Source organism: Lontra canadensis, unplaced genomic scaffold, assembly GCF_010015895.1.
Source record: "Lontra canadensis isolate GAN:19392208 unplaced genomic scaffold, GSC_riverotter_1.0 scaffold64, whole genome shotgun sequence".
Taxonomy (NCBI): domain Eukaryota; kingdom Metazoa; phylum Chordata; class Mammalia; order Carnivora; family Mustelidae; genus Lontra; species Lontra canadensis.
Window position 1 is genome coordinate 209,647 of NW_022631058.1, and position 19,316 is coordinate 228,962.

A 19,316-nucleotide genomic window follows, 5' to 3' on the forward strand; every position below is an offset into this window, starting at 1 on the left:
GTCTGACCAGTATTCTCTAAAAGGACCTGAAGGACAAGGAAGGATTGAGAAACTATTACAGAGTGGAAAAGACTAATGAAAAATAAAACCTAATTCAGTGTGGATCCTGGAACAGAAAAAAGAGCATTAGTGAAAAAAGTCATAAAATTGGACTAATATCTAAAGTTTCTTTTTTTTTTTTAAAGATTTTATTTATTTATTTGACAGAGAGAGATCACAAGTAGGTAGAGAGGCAGGCAGAGAAAGAGGGGGGAAGCAGGCTCCCTGCCGAGCAGAGAGCCCGATGCAGGGCTGGATCTCAGGACCCTGAGATCATGACCTGAGCTGAAGGAAGCGGCTTAATCCACTGAGCCACCCAGGTGCCCCATATCTGAAGTTTCTTAAAAATGTTACACCAGGGTGCCTGGGTGGCTCAGTGGGTTAAGCTGCTGCCTTTGGCTCAGGTCATGATCTCGGGTTCCTGGGCTCGAGTCCCGCATCAGGCTCTCTGCTCGGCAGGGAGCCTGCTTCCCAATCTCTCTCTCTCTCTCTGCCTGCCTCTCTGCCTACTTGTGATCTCTCTCTGTCAAATAAATAAATAAAATCTTTAAAAAAAAATTTTACACCAATGTGAATTTCTGTTATTCACAATGATACTGTGGTTATGTAACATGTTAGCATTAGGGGAGGTAGGGCGATAAGTATTAAGGGAATGCTTGGTACAATTTTTGCAAGTGCTAAGTAGAGAAATTTGGAAAAGTAGGTAAGTTTGAAATAAAATGTTTCAAACAACAACCCAAACAAAATGACACAAAAAGTGAATAGGAGATAGATTTGCCATCAGATTTGCTTGCAGTGTTCAGAGAGAACCAAAGCTGTCAACTAAAACAGAATGCACACAAAAACTGTCTTGTAGACGCTGTGTGTGATGTGTGTACACAGCAGATAGAACGGGGCTGCAGAGAAGGAGTGGTCCGTTTTTCTGGGAAGGGGAGTGCAGGTAGCTGGGATATGTTTCATAGAGAAGCTGGTGCTCGAGGTGTCTTGTTCACCCACCATCTTTTTTACTGAGCCAGGCACTCCACTGGGAAAGAGCTCCATAGTAGCAAACCAAAAGGAAAAGCTACCTGCTTTCATAGATTTAAATTCTAGGAAGAAGGGTAAGATGATCACATGAACGGAAGAAAATCAGATATTCTAAGTGCTGTGATGAAAAATAAATGAGCTAATGTGATAGAATAGCCTGGGGAGAAGGGCAGTGAGAGAAGGTGATTGGGGAATACCTTTCTGAGAATATGGTGGTTAAGCTATGTGGGCCAGGGCCTGCATGAGATGAAGCCAGACATGCAGAAGAGGTCGAGGAGCAGGTAGCTCCATGCTGAAGGACAGGTTGGCTGAGTCCTCCAATGTGAGAACAAACCTGTATGTTTGTATTGAAGGTAATGAAGGGAGGCCAGTATGCTGGGCCGTGAAGGACAAGGGGAGAAAAGTAGGTGAGCTAGAGAAGCAGGGTGACCAGGTGGTTTGAAGTCAAAATTGGCCACTCTTGAGTCAAAGGTGGTACAATTAATAATTCCATCAGGACAACAGAAGTGAAATGGAACTGTCTCGGCCAAACCTGGACATATGGTCACCCTATAGAGAAGAAACAAATCATGTAGGACTTTCGGTCACGCAAGGAGTATAACTGTATTCTAAGTGCACTAAAGAGGCATGAGAGCATACAGCAGGGGAAGGAGGGATCGCTCTGACTGTTGTATGGAGGGTTGACTATGGAGAGCAACAAATGAAAGAAGAAGGGATCGTTAGAGGTCTAGCTAGAACACAGAGGTTTTGGGGTCTTGAGCTCAGGGAGTCAACATGGAAAAGGAGAACACTGCCACATTCATAGAGTTTTGAAGGCAGAGTCAGTGAGCCTTGCTTACTGTTAGTAGACAGGCCAGAACTTGCCAGGTGGACAAGGAGTCTAGAAGGTTCCGTACAAAGGTAGCATTGAGAACAAAGCCACAGGGACAGGGTATATTCTAAGAGCCAATAGTGAAGGGCAAAAGTGAAGGGGCACAGTGGGGTGAGGTAAGTAGGCTGGAGAGGTGACCAGGGGCCAGATTATTGAAGATTCAGAATTCAATGCTGAATCAGTGCTAGTATGTACTCTGGTGCCATTGAAAGCACGTGCCTTGAAGGTGACATGATTTGATTTGTGTTTTGAAAATGACACTAGCTAAATTATAACAGAAAATAAAAGGAAAAGAAAGCTGCCGAAAACAGAGGTAACTTTCAGCTAGTTAGAGAAATAAACAAGAAACCAGAAACATTTCGAGGGTGGTACAATAAAAGGAGGGAACTTGAAGTTTTTAGAAACTGTCCACCCATTCATCAGACAAACCCTTGATTGTCTAGTGGTTTGCAATATAATTAAGTGTTGACTCAGGGATGGCTGAACAGTGTCTTTGAGTCAGGAAGAAGCTCCAAGAGGAAAACTTTAGGGACAAATTAATGTCATGTACCATGTCCCTTCCTTCTTCTGCTTCAGTGCTATTCTTGGCCCACTTATTTCTAAGTTTTAGCAATATCTCTCAGACTGGTGTGCCTCACAAGCAGTTTTGGCAAGCTGAGCATGGTGACAGAGCCAGATAACTTGTTCCCTGTAGACTTAAAAACTCATCAGCTGTGGGCTGGTAATATAATTTACAGTATACTTTGCCAGCCCTATAAAACAACTTTCTGTTTGCAAGGGAATGGGGCCCTGACAAGAAGTGTTTATAGCTTAATCTGAGCTGTATTTTCTATTGTTGCTGTAGTAGCGTCCTATGTATGATGTGTCCTAGTTTTCTGCTGGGCAGCTACAACTTTTGTTTCTTCTTGGCAAGCTGAGTACAACATCGGGCTTTGCTTCATATCTATCCCTGTAAGCCTATGACTTTAGGTGATGGCAGCCCTAGTACGCACCTCCATCTTTTGGGACGAAGGAATTGAGACATTCCTTCCGTTGGCTACTCCACAACCATGATTTACACCTTGATGAAATTATCTGATGTCTTACTCTTCTAGATAAAGTTCTTATCAAATGATATTGCTAGAAGGCTTGAGAATGGGAAAATCTAAGATATGTCACCCCTGTATATGCAGCCAGATGGTGATTATCTTCCTGCTATTTATTTTTCTTCTAAGTGTACTTGCCATTATATCATCATAGGCTAACAAGGTTACTTGTATTCAGTCATTACCCCAGGTGACTGTAGGTAAAATTAAAGGTCCACGAAGTAGGAACTTCTGTATTGTCCATCTCTAGATCTCCTGTCTAGAAGAGTACATGGGAACATAATGGATACTCAGAAACAATGTGTTGAATAGATAACGTCCAAGTATTGACAAATATTGGCATAGGAAGTCTGCCGTAATGATTTGGAAATGAATACTACAAATGATGTAGTCTCCCAGGAAGACCATGTTCTCCTGCGAGTTAGCCAGCGGGTTAATGAACTGATGTGTCAGCCTGGGGCATTACATAGGATCTAACATTCATTTTAATAATATCCTAAGAGTTGCAAAATTACATGGAATTCAATTCCAGGGGCAGTATATTAAGATGGTCAACTCTAGATTCTACTGTGAAAAATGGAGAGTTGTGTGATTTCCTACTGTTAATTCTCTTTTTGCTCCTAGTCACATCTACTAGAAGAGAGATCTTTTATTATTTATTTATTTATTTATTAAGATTTTATTTATTTATCTGACAGAGAAAGAGAGGGAACATAATCAGGAGGAGTGGGAGAGGGAAAAGCAGGTGCCCTGCTGAGCAGACAGCCCGATGCGGGGCTCAATCCCAGGACCCTGGGATCATGACCTGAGCTGAAGGCAGACGCTTAAGAACTGAGCCACCCAGACGTCCCAAGAGAGATCTTTTAATTCATGTCTTGTGGGCATTGAATTCAATATCTGGCACTGTCACAATTATTTTGTACTCCCATTCTATAGCTGACTCTGCTTAAGTGATGTTGGAAGTAGCTTATCTTTCTTTTTCTTTCTCTCACACACACACGAGATATATATATATATATCTCGTGTGTGTATACACACATATATGTACATATGTGTGTATATGTATGTGTGTGTGTATATATATATATATAAATATATGAAACATGTATGTCTATCAACAATGTTCTGAAATAGGTATCTCAATAGACCTATATTGTTAATTTTATACAACTTGATGGATTTTGGAAGCAGGATCCCAAGCAGATAAAAAAGGGGGGTCTTTAATATCTCTTATGGAAAAATAAAGATTTTTATATATTACTTCCATGTCCTTAGTTATGAAATAAAAAGGTTTGAATGTAGGTAAATTTTATGTTTTTAACTGTAAAGTTTTGTTCAATTCAGAGAAAGTAATCTGACAACTTCTATGCTATTTTTTTTTTCTGTTAAGGTGACAGAATGATTCTCCTTTAATTAGTCAGTTGGACTTTTGGAAATTTCTTCATTGGTTTGACTTCCCTAGAAAATTTAATTTATATTTCCAGACAATTTGATTTTGATTCATACTGAAATAATGGCTCAGTCTCTTTTTGGAAAAAATACTTATAAAACTGAGTTTGTTGAGTTGGTGTATTGTGGAACAGTTAACCAGCAGAAAGTGTATTTTCTTTTGCCACCCTGGAGAACTTGTTTCTCTGGTCTTGCTTTGGATAGTACTAAAGCAATCACATTCCAGTGAGCACAACTGTGTGTAGAATAGTTCTCTGAACTTCAGCCAAGCCATTTCAGAATCAGAACACCAACAACTAGCATGGAAAACACAGGGCAGGCAAGTAGGCAGTCATTAATCACTTCATTATATCAGTTCAGTGCTACTGTGTAACAATATTCTAGAACAAAGCAAAGATGATGACCATACAAATCCATTCATTCCAGATCCGGCCCTGTAGTCGGTCATCCTTGTTGATGGTTCAGAGACATAACTTTATTTAAATTTTAGTAACTAGGTATCAGTAATAACGAGGGAAATTGTATTCTCTGGGATCCTGGCAAGAATATATGACAGAGAGGGGCAGCAAGCTTTGGGCAAAAATGACAATCTACAGAATAGTGTTGTCTGTCTTTCAGAATGAGTAGCATAGCTAGATCAGAATACCAGGGTCCATCACTGAACCTGGTCTGCCCATGACTGCTGTGAGCCATGCTTAACATTGAAAGTATTAACAGAACCTCTTACTCTGGGGTTCTTGAGTGTTATCTTTGCCATGATTATAAAAGTAGACTCCTTGGGTAGGAAATTTGAGAACAGAAGAAAGCAGAATGGCTGCTTTATTTCTCTATTTAATCAAAGTAGACTTTATAATGAAGAGGGATACAAAGTGCTGTAATTATCACTTTATAATTACATTCCACTTTACAGTTTGCAGTGCTCTCTCAAACATATTTTCTTATATGGTTTTTAAAATATTATTCAAGATTTACACAAGGGAAAGGGGAGGACAGAAAACGTGTGGCTTTCCCAAGATTGCATGCCTGTAGGAAGTGGAACTGGGAGTAGAATATGGGTCTCCTGATATCTAGGCTTTTTCTAATGACCAGTGCTACCTCTGATGTGACAGTACCCTCACATGAAAGCAATGGGCCATCTCTAGACATCAGGGAGATTAAAACACACATGTTCACATACACATACAACATTCAATAAGCACCCTTTCATATATTTGGATATTTTCACATTCATGCTTCAGGCTTCACCTTTGTGATAGATTCCTTTTTGCAACTCATTCTCTGCCCTTCTCCATTCAGCTTTGAACCACGAAAGGTTATCCTATATGGATTGTATTAACAGGCTCCTTTGACTTCTGTATTCCAGTTGAGTTTGCCCAAAGGGAAGCATACAAGGAGGGTGAGAAGGAACAATGAACAGTGAAGTCTGAATTTTTAATTTTCTCTCTCTCTCCGTGTAAAAATGACTACCAACTGGCTGTTTGTAACAAGGTTACAGCTCTTGTGAGGCATTTATCACTCTCTCTCTCTTCTTCGGAGTTCTCGCAATTGACTTTTCCCTTGCTTCATGAGGCCAAGGGTAGTAAGGGAAGTTGCTTTTAATAGCCTTGAATACTGCATTACCCCTTGGAAGTTTCACTGTGCCTTACCTATACTTCTGTAAATATTTGCCTTCGTTAAATTTTCATAATATGGCACAATTTGAGTGGACTAACTCTTTGCTATTAGCATCTTGACTGATTCAGTTTTATTCTTACATGTTATAAGTGGGGAAATGGAGGCCCCCAAATGTTTCACAGTTAGGTAACGTGAAGATCTAGGATTTTACCCCAGTCTTCTAACTCCAAGCTTGCACGCTCACAGTGACAGCACACTGAACAATGATTCTGAATAGAGAGGCTAGCCTATATTGTAATTAGAGCTCGCACAACAAAGGTTTCTTTCTTTCTTTCTTTCTTTTATTAACACATAATGTGTTATTTACTTCAGGGGTACAGGTCTGTGAATCATCAGGCTTACACAATTCACAGCACTCACCGTAGCTCAAACCCTCCCTAATGTCCATCACCCAGCCACCCTATCCCTCCCAGCCCACCCCCAAGCAACCCTCAGTTTGTTTCCTGAGATTAAGAGTCTCTTGTGGTTTTTCTCCCTCCTTGGTCCCATCTTGTTTCATTTTGTCCTCCCTACTCCCCATGACCCCCACCCTTCCTCTCAAATTCCTCATATCAGAGGTATCATTTGATACTGTCTTTCTCTGACTGACTTATTTCACTTAGCAAAATACCCTCTAGTTCCATCCACATTGTTGCAAATGGCAGGATCTTGTAGTTTTTTGATGGCTGCATAGTATTTCTTTGTGTATATATACACACATATATATGCATGCACACCACATTTTCTTTAGCCATTCATCTGTTGATGGACATCTAGGCTCTTTCCATAGTTTGGCTACTATGAACATGGCTGCTATAAACATTCAGGTGCATGTGCCCCTTCAGATCACTACATCTGTATCTTTACAGTAAATACCCAGTAGTGTAATTGCTGGGTCATAGGGTAGCTCTATTTTCAACTTTTTGAGGAACCTCCATACTGTTTCCCAGATTGGCTGCACCAGCTTGCATTCCCACCAAAAGTGTAGGAGGATACAATAGAGCTTTCTTGAATGGACTCAGAGTATAATTCTCAGAAACATACAACTTCCCTTTACCAATATTATATTTTGAAATTTCATAACGTGTTTAAAAGAGCTGTCTGGAAGAAAATTGGTTAAGATTGCATTTGGTCTCTCACCACACTATTCTGTCTTTCTTCTACCATTAGCCTGAGAAGTAAGTTATCATGTTCCTTCCTGCCTAAAACCCTTCTATGTTGACTAATATCAGAACTTCTTAATTGTGATTATTCAGTCTCTTATAGTGGACCCTCTACATATCTCTTTAGTTTCAACTTTACCACTTCAATCCAAATACTTGAACCCATATGAAACCACTATAGTGGTTCCCAGGTGGGTTGATTTTTATCTCCCAAGAGGCATTTGGCAATGTCTGGAGACATTTTTGGTTGTCATGACTGGAGGGAATGCTAATGGCGTCTTCACTTGGTGGCCATCAAGGCTACTTCTGAACATCTTACAGTGCACAAGACCCCTCCCACAATTTGAGGTTATCTGGTTCAAAGTGCCAGTATTGTCCCAGTTGAGAAATCTTGTTCTACATTAGGCACATTGAACTCCCCATAAGCATTTATCAGATGCTGTAATATATGATTTTATTCTATGCCCTTATCAACTTTGCCCCTGTACATATGCTGTTCCCTCAGCTGGAAGGCCTTCCCATCCCCCACTTTGTTGTCCATTCTGTCTCATTCTTGAAACAAGTTATACCCCACCTCCCTAAAAACTCTAGACAAACACATAGACACCTAAGCTGAGTTCCCGCAGCACTTTGTTCATTCTTTAGTATAATAATTTATGTGTTTGTGTCTATAATTCCAACTTATCATAAGCTCATTAAAGACAGAAGCCATATTACACTCACCCCCATTTCAGCACAGTATTTGGCACATATTAAATATTAATCATTTAATGAATGAGAAAATTTTTTTGCAAGCAGTGACTAGATTTATCCTGATGAATTGTGTTATGTTTAATTTTTATAAATTAAGTTATATTAGGAATTCAGTAAAAAATTTGCTATTTAAGAAAAGCTGAATGAATTCTTTGGCTAAATAAACATTTTCTTTCTTTTTTTTTTAAAGATTTTATTTATTTATTTGACAGACAGAGGTCACAAGTAGGCAGAGAAGCAGACAGAGAGAGAGGAGGAAGCAGGCTCCCTGCTGAGCAGAGAGCCCCATGCGGGGGTGGGGGGGGCGGGGGGGGGGGATCCCAGGACTCTGGGATCATGACTTGAGCGGAAGGCAGAGGCTTCAACCCACTGAGCCACCCAGGCGCCCCCTATTGGCAGCATTTTGAGAATGTGAAAGACTAGTTCTTTTCAGCCTTGTCTGCAAGAGGGAGGATATTGCCCTACATTAATTTTGTTGATTCCCCAGAACTGTTGGCTACTGTTGGGTCTGCTTGAAGCTAGAGATTTATGTTGTTCCTGCTGCTGCAAAATACAAAATTAGAACCTGGCAGGCATTCCTGTATAAATTTGCACACTGTTTAAGATCAACCCAGTTTGGGTGCAGAGGAAGCAATCTGTGTATTTGGGAGGTTTTGTCAGAATAAAACACACTTAAGGAGTATATAAGGTCAATAGATGGATGAATGAGCAAGAGGATGCCTTGAAGGTAAAAAAAGAGAAGAGGATGAGGGGAGTGATCATTTAATGGTACTTTTCGTACAAGGTTGGCCATGAAAATATCAGTAGGAAGATGGTAAGGAAAAGTTGCCTGCCAGAAATACCCTCTTTCAAGTTAAACAAAAAAGAATATGCCAGTTAAAGAATCATTAGCCTCAAGTAAGGAAAGAAGTAGAACTCAGTGTCCTAGATCTCAAAAGGTAGGAGAAAGATAAATGATCTGAAAGCAAAGGCAAGAGGAATGGTCAAGCAGCATGAGGCTGCCAACCCTGCCTCTGATCCTTAGGTATGGTACTGTCTAGTTGATAAAGGTATTGAAATTTCTCCTAATACCTTTATAGAGAGAAAAGAAATAGACTGAGTAGATGTTCTTATCTGTCCTACTTTTGAGTGAAGAGTAGTGGAAATGGCAGTAGTGGGGGAGGGCACATGTAACAGAAACAGACAGTGGGTCTGAGAATAAAAAGCTAAGTCACGAGGGCTAAATGGATCAGTAGTCCTAATGCATTCCTCTCCATTGCCTTGGGACACACTCTGTAACCAGGTGGGGTCACTTCTGCTCCAGGCACTTAACAAAGCTTCAGAAATGAGAAACATAGCCTTGGCAGCTAAAAGAAGGTCTTGCCTGAGTTCTTCATTTCCCCCCCCTCATTTCATTCCCATATTTTACCATCTCTGAAGCTACAAAAAAATAAGTGTGTAGAGCTAAAAATATGAAACCTTTCAAATGTAGATGGATCTGGAAGTCAAGTCCCTGAACCTTTGTCTGAACAGTTAGAAACTCTGGACAGAGTCACCTGAGTATGAGCAAGCAAGTAAGTGACATGACAGTGCAAATACAAAACAGCAGAAGAAATAAAGTAAAATAAAAATAAAGGGCACGATGTAGCTTAGAAAATTCTAAGAATTTGATCTAGAAGCAAATAAAGGACAGAAGAATTTCCCATGAGCTATATTCTGTAGCTCATTTGCAGTGTAGAATAACTTAAGAAATCTTAGCGCTATAAGAATTCAAAGGAAAAATTTAAAACAAATTAACTGAGTGAAAGGAAAGGGAGATTATAGATGGAAGGGAGAAAAATGTGAGAGCCAAAACAGTGCAGTCACATAACTAATTTGGCAGAAGGGGCAATTTCTAAGTACTAGTCTCTATCTGAACATGAGGCAAAATCTTACACTCTCTGAACTGCAGAAGAAGACTCCAATTCACACACATCTAACAGAGAAAGGATAAAAATTGACTATAGAGACTTAAGTATAGTGTTTAACAAATAACTGACTTATACTGACCTAGGGACAACACATAGGAAGGAAGACTAAAAGATAAAAATGGGGAAATATCTGAGCAGGGAAATTAGAGCTGTCACACTGCCTGGAAAGTGTGAAACATGAAATTCATTCAACCAAGGCATTAAACAAATAAACAAATGAACAGACAACAAGAACTAGTTCTGGTGGTGGTAGGTGGAGGAGTCAGGAGCAGTACCCAGACTTGCTACAATCTATTACCAAAAATGTCCAGTTTTCAACAAAAAATTGTGAAACATGCATAGAAATGGGAACGTGTGATCCCCATGCAGGAATATGTGCTGGGAATGGAAATTGCCTTTGAGGGGTTCCAGATGTTGGACTTAGCAGACAGACTCCACGGAAACTATTATGTTAACTATATTAAAAGGATTAAGGAAACTACACTTAAAGAAAAGGAAAGTAAGATAATCATTAAAGAGTGAGTATTAATAAAGAGATACAAATTATATATATCATATTATTTTCAACTTCAAAATTTCCATTTGGAGATATTATATACATAATACATAAATTGAGAGTTCAAAGTGCAGGAATCCAAACAAAAAATTCACTAAAGCGACTCAAGAATAGATTTGAGTCAACAGAAGAATTGGCAAACTGGAAGATAGATCAAAAGAGATTATTTACAGTCTGAATAGAAGAAAGAAAATGAATAAAGGTAAATAAACAGAGTGCCAGAGAAATGTGAGGCACTGTTAAGTGTCTAACATATGTAAGATGGGAGTACTGAGAAGAAAGGAGACAGAAGGGGGCAGAAAAAATATTCAAAGCATTAATGACTGAAAATTCCCCAATTTAATGAAAAACATAAATCTACACAGCAAAGAAGCTGAATGAACTCTAAGTAGGATAAATTCAAAGAGATATACATCCAGACCCATTTAAATAAAACTGTTGGAAGCCAAAGATAAAGAAGAAATCTTGAAAGCAGCAAGAGGAAAATGACTTGTCACGTACTGGGGTGCTGCCGTGAGATTAACAGTTGATGTCTCTTCAGAACAGTGGAGGCCAGCGGCAGCAAGACAACATTTGATGTGCTGGAACACAAGGAGTGTCAGCCATGATCCCTCCATCTGACAGTGCTGTCTTTTAAAAGTCAGGGTCAAATAAAGACATTCCCAGGTAAACTCAAACAGAGTTCACGGCTAGGATACCTGCCTAGTAGTTATAAGAACTACTCACTGCTTTTATCCTTCATGCTGAAAGGAAGTGACAGCAGACAGTAATTTGAATCTATGTGAAAAAACAAAGTGCTCCAGTAAAGGTAATTATGTAGGTAATGATAACAGACAACATAATTACCCATTTCTTTTTCTTTTTTTCTTAGCTGATTTAAAACACAATTGCATAAAACAATATCTATAAAATTGTATTGTTGGGCCTATAACATATAGAATTGTGATATATTTGACAATAAACCACAAATGAATGAAGCTATATTAGAGAAAGGAAATGACACCAGATGGTATCTTGAATCTGCAAGAAGAAATGAAGAGAGACAGAAATGGTAAATAATAAGCTTAACTTAAAAAAAAAAAAAAAACTCCATAAATATATTTGAGCTCTCCTTCTCTTTTCTTCTTAACAAGACATGTTTTTTAAAATTTTTTCTTTGAAGACTTAATTAATTCATTTATTTTTGAGAGAGAGAGAGAGTGGGAGGAGAAGAGGGAGAAAGAGAATCTCAAGCAGACTGGACTGGACTTCACGATCCTGAGATCATGACCTGAGCTGAAATCAGGAGTTGGATGCTTAAACCAACTGGGTCACCCAGGTGCCCCCAGAAGACATATGTTTTAAAAAAGCAATCATTATAACAAAGTATTGTTGAGTTTGTAACATTTATAGACATAATGTGGATAAGAATAACAAAATAAGGAGGAAGGGATGAGAGCTATGTAAATAAAGTTTCTGTATCTTACAGGAATTGAGTATAAATATGAAGTATATTTTGATAAGATGTATATTATAAGACCTAGAGCAACCACTAAGAAAGTAGCTCAAAAATATAGTAAAGAATCATTAAAGGAATGGAACTAGTATGTTAGGAAATATTCATTTAAGATGAAAGGAGATATTAAATAAGGAAAAAGGAACAAAATAGGGGAACTGTGTGAGTACCATTATGCGGGAATCCCGTGATACGATCTTTCAAGACTCAGTAGTCCAGCAGGTTTCAGATTCTATAACTTTCCTTATTCAGACTCATTTTCTCCCTCAAAGTATTACTCTATTCATGGTGCTCCTTATGTTTGAAATTTTTTAAGCAAATTAATAAGAATCCTGGAATGAATTTTTTTTCAGCTGATTCTTATATTAAATTTTCTGCTTCATCACACTCCCCTTAAAAAATACTAGGTTGATCATAGAACATACTCATGGAAATGCTCACAAAGGTACACATCGAGATGCACACTTTTTTGTACCACTGGCTGTTTAACTACATACTCATATGAAACTTATTCTCTGATACTACCAATATTGACCTAAAGATGCATTTATTTATACATGTGCTCTGGCACGAGACATATCCAGAGGGATAAAAGTGACCATTATTTTTGGATTGTATTTAAGTTGAATACATCCTAACAACCATTTGATGGCTCACTGAATAATCTCTTTTAAAAAGGAGTGTGCATATGTGTGGGTGTGTATAGTAGAAGGTACATAGTAATAATGATAGTGTTCATAATTATGCCAACATAAAGCATTATGGATATTCATATAACATATAAATATAACATATTTAGAAATGTATTATCTATATTCGTATAATTTTCTATGTTCGTAAATAATGTATCGTTTTAAATAATAACATGTATGTGTCACACACACACGCAAACACCACACTCTACCATGAGTCACTATGGATATTCTTTCAGTGCTTAGAAACATGGGTTTCTCCTGGCGTAGTCCTCTGACAATTTGGCAGAATGGTTAAGGATATAGCCACAAGAATCAGCCTGTCAGTGTCCAACTCCCAGCTCTACCACTTGTTAGCTGTGTGACCTGGTATCCTACAAAATCTAATACTGATACTGTCTTCTTTGTGGTGTTCTTGTAAGCATCCAATGTCTTAATGCATGTAAAGTTCTAGAAAGCACCAGGCAAACAGGAAGTGCTCAATAAATTTTAGCTCTCATTTTTAATCTTCTTTGACTCTGTTCTTCCAGGAGATAGTTTCTTTCACATCGGGAGCATGTGTTAAATTGAGATTATGTTTCCCATCTAAGAATACATCTTCATAATATGTCTTTTATTGTGATAGTGTCTGCAACTGTTACACCTTTATTTGTGATCTTTTTAGAGTTTGCAGATGGTAATGTACAGCAATTAGCATGTCTTGGGTATTACCCAGGTGATGGTTGCTTCTCAGGAATGAGCAGGTGTACTTATATTGGCTTTTCATGACCTTTTGTATGTTGTGTAAATAGGGCAGTGATAATGATGATGACATAGACTGTCTTGAATACCTTCCATGTGGTTGGCCTGGTCTTCCCATTCTGATTTCTTTCATACATGAGGGCAGAAAATATTTGTCTCTTTTGTGCACTGTTATAGGCACAACACCAAAAAGAGTGCCTGGTGCACAATATCAGAAATTAATGCTTCATGGTATTGCTCGATCTAAAACCATTCACTTACATCCCAGTATCTACCCAAGTCCATTGATTTTATTGTAATCTCAAAAACTGTTTTATAAGTACTTATCAAATTATTCTTAGTGCTTCTGTTAAACTGAATAGCTTGTTTTTGTCTGAATATTCCTTTTCTTGACGAATCTGATACCATCACCTCTTTCATTTCAAACTAAGAGCATCTTGAGCTCTACCCCCACTTCTCTACTCACTTGCCGCAGTCTCTCTCCTCTGAGTGCCCCTGGCTTTACTGATGTATATATTTCCTGGGTCATTTAACCATTTTCTTTTAAATTTTTAATTTTTTTTTATAAACATATAATGTATTATTAGCCCCGGGGTACAGGTCTGTGAATTGCCAGGTGTACACACTTCATAGCACTCACCATAGCATATACCCTCCCCAGTGTCCATAACCCAACAACCTTCTCCCGCCCCCCCGACCCCGGCAACCCTCAGTTTGTTAGATTAAGAGTCTCTTATGATTTGTCTCCCTCCCAATCCCATCTTGTTTCATTTATTCTTTTCCTACCCCCTCATTTAACCATTTTTATATTCTAGTATGGTTACTTGCACATGCCATCTCCCCCTTCAGAGCAAGGACCTTTTCTGTTTCACTTTTAAACCCTCCATAGTACATGTAGGTAGGTAGTGACTATTTGGCCACAGCAAATATTTGATGAGGGCCTACTCGGGGCCAGATACGGAGCCCAGTGGCAGGTTGGTGTCATAGGCATTTAAGTGATTTTCTCTTCCTGTGTTCTCTAAAATTATTTGCTAAATGAACAATTGAACATAATCACATTTTGAGCAACATGGTGGTGTAAACAGTCCTTAGCTTTGTACTGGACATACTGGCTTAAAATCCAGGATGTCTGACTTTGAGACGTTAACATCTGCCTCCAGGAGCCTTGGTTTTCTGTTTGAAGTAGGAATTGTCGATCCACATTGTAACACGAAGTGAGTTAACACAATGGGGTGGCATGGGGCCACTCCTGGCCAAAGTGATTGGGCTAGAGAAGACATCAAACAAAAGCAAGTTTCTTCCTTCCTCAGAGAAGCACTATTTGAATAAAAGCAGAATTACTGGGGTATCATCTTTTTGTGTTGGTGGTTCTAGCTCTGTTTCTGTAGATCCTCTTTGAATGACTCAAACAAACTCATACAGTGCCTGGCCACTTAGGGCTGTGTGGGGACCAGGCCAGGCTGCCGCTCTTTCCTCCTTCTAGAAGTTCTGACAAATGTCTGCTATGGTGGTTCTAGATTGCTGCTTTCCTCCTGTTCTTCATGAAATACTTTCAGGAGGCTAAGTTTTGTTTCATGCATTTTTTGTTTTGTCTACGGCACATGGAATGAAATTACTACTATTTGTGGGGAGCACTTTCATGTTTATGAAACATCTTCACATCCGTTATTTCATTTGGCACACTTGATAAGTCTATGAGGATGGTGGGGCAGGGACCTGTGCCATTGTATGCCTTGTAAAGGCAAACAAGGAAATAGGCCCTCAGAATTTCAGTGGTCTTCCCAAGGTCCCATAGCTTGAAAGTGGTGGCACTGGAGGTCTATCCAACATGAATCACCTGGCTACAAATTTCATGCCGTCTCTACCCTACCGTCCTCACCCTGGAAGTCAAGGGAACCTCTGATATCCTTCATCCTGACAATCTCCTCCGTTCTTCTTTGCAGAGGCGTCTATCTTGAGCTACGATGGCAGCATGTACATGAAGATCATCATGCCCATGGTCATGCACACCGAGGCAGAAGATGTCTCCTTCCGCTTCATGTCCCAGCGAGCTTATGGGCTGCTGGTGGCTACTACCTCCAGGGACTCTGCGGACACCCTGCGTTTGGAGCTGGATGGGGGGCGTGTCAAGCTCATGGTTAACTTAGGTATCGTATGAAGTACCCTCCGCCACTTTGTTTGGGCTTGTCCTCCCTTTCTTTTCTGATTTTCATTGGTTTGATTGAATTCTTTGTTTGTTTCTTAAAAGTTAGCTGCTCACCTCTTGTTTAATAGACCAAGGATAAAACCCAACGGCAACAAACACCTTCTTCTTGTTTCTGCATGAGGTTTTGATGTCAATTTCTGGTTTCTGACAGTGGTGGTTTTTTGTTTTTGATTTTGTTTTTGGTTTTGGTTTTTTGTTTTTTTTGTTTTTTTTTTTTACTAGATTATTTATTTTTTAAGTTTCCTTTCTTGGTTTTTTGGAACCGTTTAGCTTTGTGTAAAACACGCTACTTTGGTCCATCTTTTGATCAATCACATTGCCATTCAGTCCAACTCCTTGGTCACCACTCAAAACAGTCAAAGCCCAGGGCAGAGATAAGACAACAAATGGAGGCAAAATGGGACATTGGGGTTGGAGAGAACTAAGCTTTGTGAGGAGGATGAAAGGTGCACTGTTTCTTTCTCCACAAACGGGGAATTCTGGGGGCACTGCTATTGCCTTATGCTTTCTCCTAGCGGGGAGGACGAGTCAGATTGTTACTCTTGTCCTATTGGAGAAATAATTCTGTAAGTTTATAGAGTCTCTAACATGTGGAAGGAGAATGTGGTTCCTGATATGATCCCCTTCTTCTTTCCTGACATTCTTCCCTGTCATCTAGCAGCCCCTTTTATCCAGATTGCCATGTCGCACTGTCACTCACCTGTTCCTCCGTCCTTGGTACTGGAACATTATGACAATTTCAAATTCGCAGCTTTATCGGGAGAAGATCTGTTCTTCTGCTGTAATTACCTGTAATAGATACTTTGGAAACTCCCCTCCTGGTGGCATCACATTTGCTCCTGCTGCTGACCTTGATTGATTTCCAACTGATCTTCTTTGAAGGATGGGAACCTCTTGATTTCTGGAAGGAAAGAAACCAACCTCACTTCTACTTGGTAGAAAGTCAGTGCCCTGTGTCAATAGGATGAGTGGTATGGCTGAGTCCAAGCTTCCTAAGCCAGGGATTTTGTGGGGTATATAGTGTATGTTTGGGTACAGAGCCCCTTTATAAAGATTCCGGTGGAATGGCTTGTCAGAGGCATGGGGAAGACATGATGGACAACTGTACCAGATACAAGACCACATTAAACCTTAGCTGGCCTAGTGAGAAGGTGGAGTTTGGAATCCACACCAGTCTTACCTGCTGTCAGGTCGACTGGTCGCACTTGGAAAATGCCTACACTATGATCCTGGAAATCTCTAGGACGCAGAGGACTGTTTTGAGCAGTGGCTTCACTTATGTCTTTTTTTTTTTCTTCCAATTTGTAGCTTTTACAACACTCTGCCCTTTTTCTTGTCCAACCTCATTTGATTTCTGTTGTCAGTGTGTCTGTTGGTTTTTCTTTGGTGTGTGTATGTGTGTGTTTGGTTACTTCGAGTTTTGTTTTTCTTTTTGCTGGATCTTTGTGTTCTTGAGTTTTCAGTCCTTCCCACCATCAGCCATGGTAAATCAAAAGATGGTATTCAACCCTTCAAAGGCCCAAAGCCTGCGGCCCGCATAGCAAACAGCCTTGAGAACAGAGTGTACTGAGCAGCCTGCAGGGGCTGGCATACCCCCGTCCCTCCCGCCTTCCCCACCCTTGCACCATCCTCCCCACCTCCCACAAACCAACCAGACAGTGTGTATAACCTAAAACCAACAACCAGTAGCTGATCGTTTAGTTCCCTCAAAAAGAGCAGGAGAAATTAAAAAATTTAATAAAAACAAATAAACAACAAAATGAACATAATATCCTAAATAATTCACAGAAAAAGATGAAGACAATTTTTAACTCTACATCTATTTCAGAGTAAGAGAGAAGCACGTAGATAAGCATGATTAGCCCCATGGGGTCCCGGGGAAATGTATACCATCGCTAAACAGAAAAGAGATTTTCCTTCTTAGACATTGTTTTATAAAATGAGAAAGCCGATGGTGGTAGGTCTCATATCTTAGAAGGAGATACAAGTGGGGGAAGATAAAAAGGGATGAGGAAGGAGATGGACAGATTCTCTGTCTTACACACACACATACACACACACACATACACACACATGGCGGTTAGTAAGAATTCCCATGTGTATTCCTAGAAACATTTTTTTCTATTTGCCCCAAATCTGGGAGAAGTACCTCTCAAAAAGACTACATTTGCCTCTTGATTCCTTCTAGCATATACTCAGTCTAGCTCCTCCAATGCTGAGATATCTTGGGCACGATGCAGTTGGAGAGCCCTGTGCTTTTCAGAAGCAATAGTGACTTCTTTTTTTTCCCTGAAGAGTGTGGTTCACTAGAATGACTGGTTTGAATTTATTTAAATTACTTTCAAACCTAACCTGGAAAACTGAACTGAAATTCCCTGTGCTTATGTATACAAAACTCCTTACGTTCATGCTTTGTTTAAAGGTTCTCTTTCCCTTCCCTCGCCAAAATATACCCCTGTGTGAATGTTTTCTCCCAATATGAGTTCGTATTTCCCTTTCCTTCGTTAGAGAAGAAAACATCTCTAAGGAGGGTTTGCATGCACACTTATGCCAAAAGAACTAATTTCAGGTGATCATTTTGTTCACCATTTCAATTATGTCTCCTTTCCAGCCTATGCACAAATGATAATACAGTTTATTTCAAATTGGTCATGCATATACGCTCGTGATGTAAAGCCTAGTATGTATTTCTCTGATGTAATGTATCCATCTCCTAAATGTCCAGAAGACTAGGCTTTCCCAAGGGCCTTGCTCTCTGAAGACAACCAGGTGTGGTAAGAGCTGGTGTCAGAAAGGTCCTACAACACACAGCCCGTTTTTGAAATCTTTTGATCCCTTACGATTAAAAATACAATAATAACATTTTATGATTATAGTAAATTGAAAGATTTAAAAATCTCACTTCAGTTGGCCAGTAATCTTGGGAGATAAGCCAGGGAAGTGTTTTTATGCTTTCTTTTACAGATGTGAGACAAAGAAAGAAATGTAGGACTTTTCAAAGCTAACATAAAAAGTTCATCGTGGAGCTGAGACTAGAACCTGGGTTTCTAAAATGCTAAATCAACATGGGTTATCTGTTATCTCCACAGGTCAATCCTGTGTGGCTCAATGATGTGGCAGTCTTAATGACTTCTAACTGCTTTCATGATGGTTACTTTTTTAAACATGCCCAGAGGGAGTCTTTTTTCCGTAGTGCCTAGTTTGAATTAAGCCATACAGCTGAAAAGTCAGTCAGCATTGGCATGTGCTCATGGCCCTTTGGAATCCTCAGCAGAACGCCAGCGAGCCTTCTTCAATGGAGGAGGCCCGTAGGGAGTATCATGCAGTTTGGTCAGTGGCATTCAAATTCTCCAGATGCTCTGTCTCTGGCAATGCAGGCTTGCTGACGACATTTACAGTGTGCACTGTTGAACACATACCAGTCCTAGAAAATTTTACCTCTTCCATGCTCTCCACCCAAAGCTTACTCATCTAGAAAATAATAATCTCTCATTTACAAAAATAAAACAAAAAAGCATCTAAATGAAACAGGATGAAAAACACAGACATATACAGACAAGCAGACACCCCGCGGGTACCTTGCCGAGGGAAAGGCAGAGATTCAACTTCTGCGGCTACTCAAGGTAGATCTAAAGGAA

General features: G+C 39.6%; 1 protein-coding gene across 23 annotated transcripts in view; it reads left to right on the forward strand.

The window, feature by feature from the left end:
* The window catches only part of LOC116879910 (neurexin-3-beta), a 1,111,251-nt gene that overhangs the window by 135,024 nt on the left and 956,911 nt on the right, over nucleotides 1-19,316 (forward strand). For all 23 annotated transcript variants that reach the window (XM_032878508.1, XM_032878526.1, XM_032878527.1 and 20 more), the window contains one exon: nucleotides 15,416-15,619. In XM_032878508.1, the coding sequence (XP_032734399.1) occupies nucleotides 15,416-15,619 (204 nt within the window). The remainder of the gene's footprint in view (nucleotides 1-15,415; nucleotides 15,620-19,316) is intronic.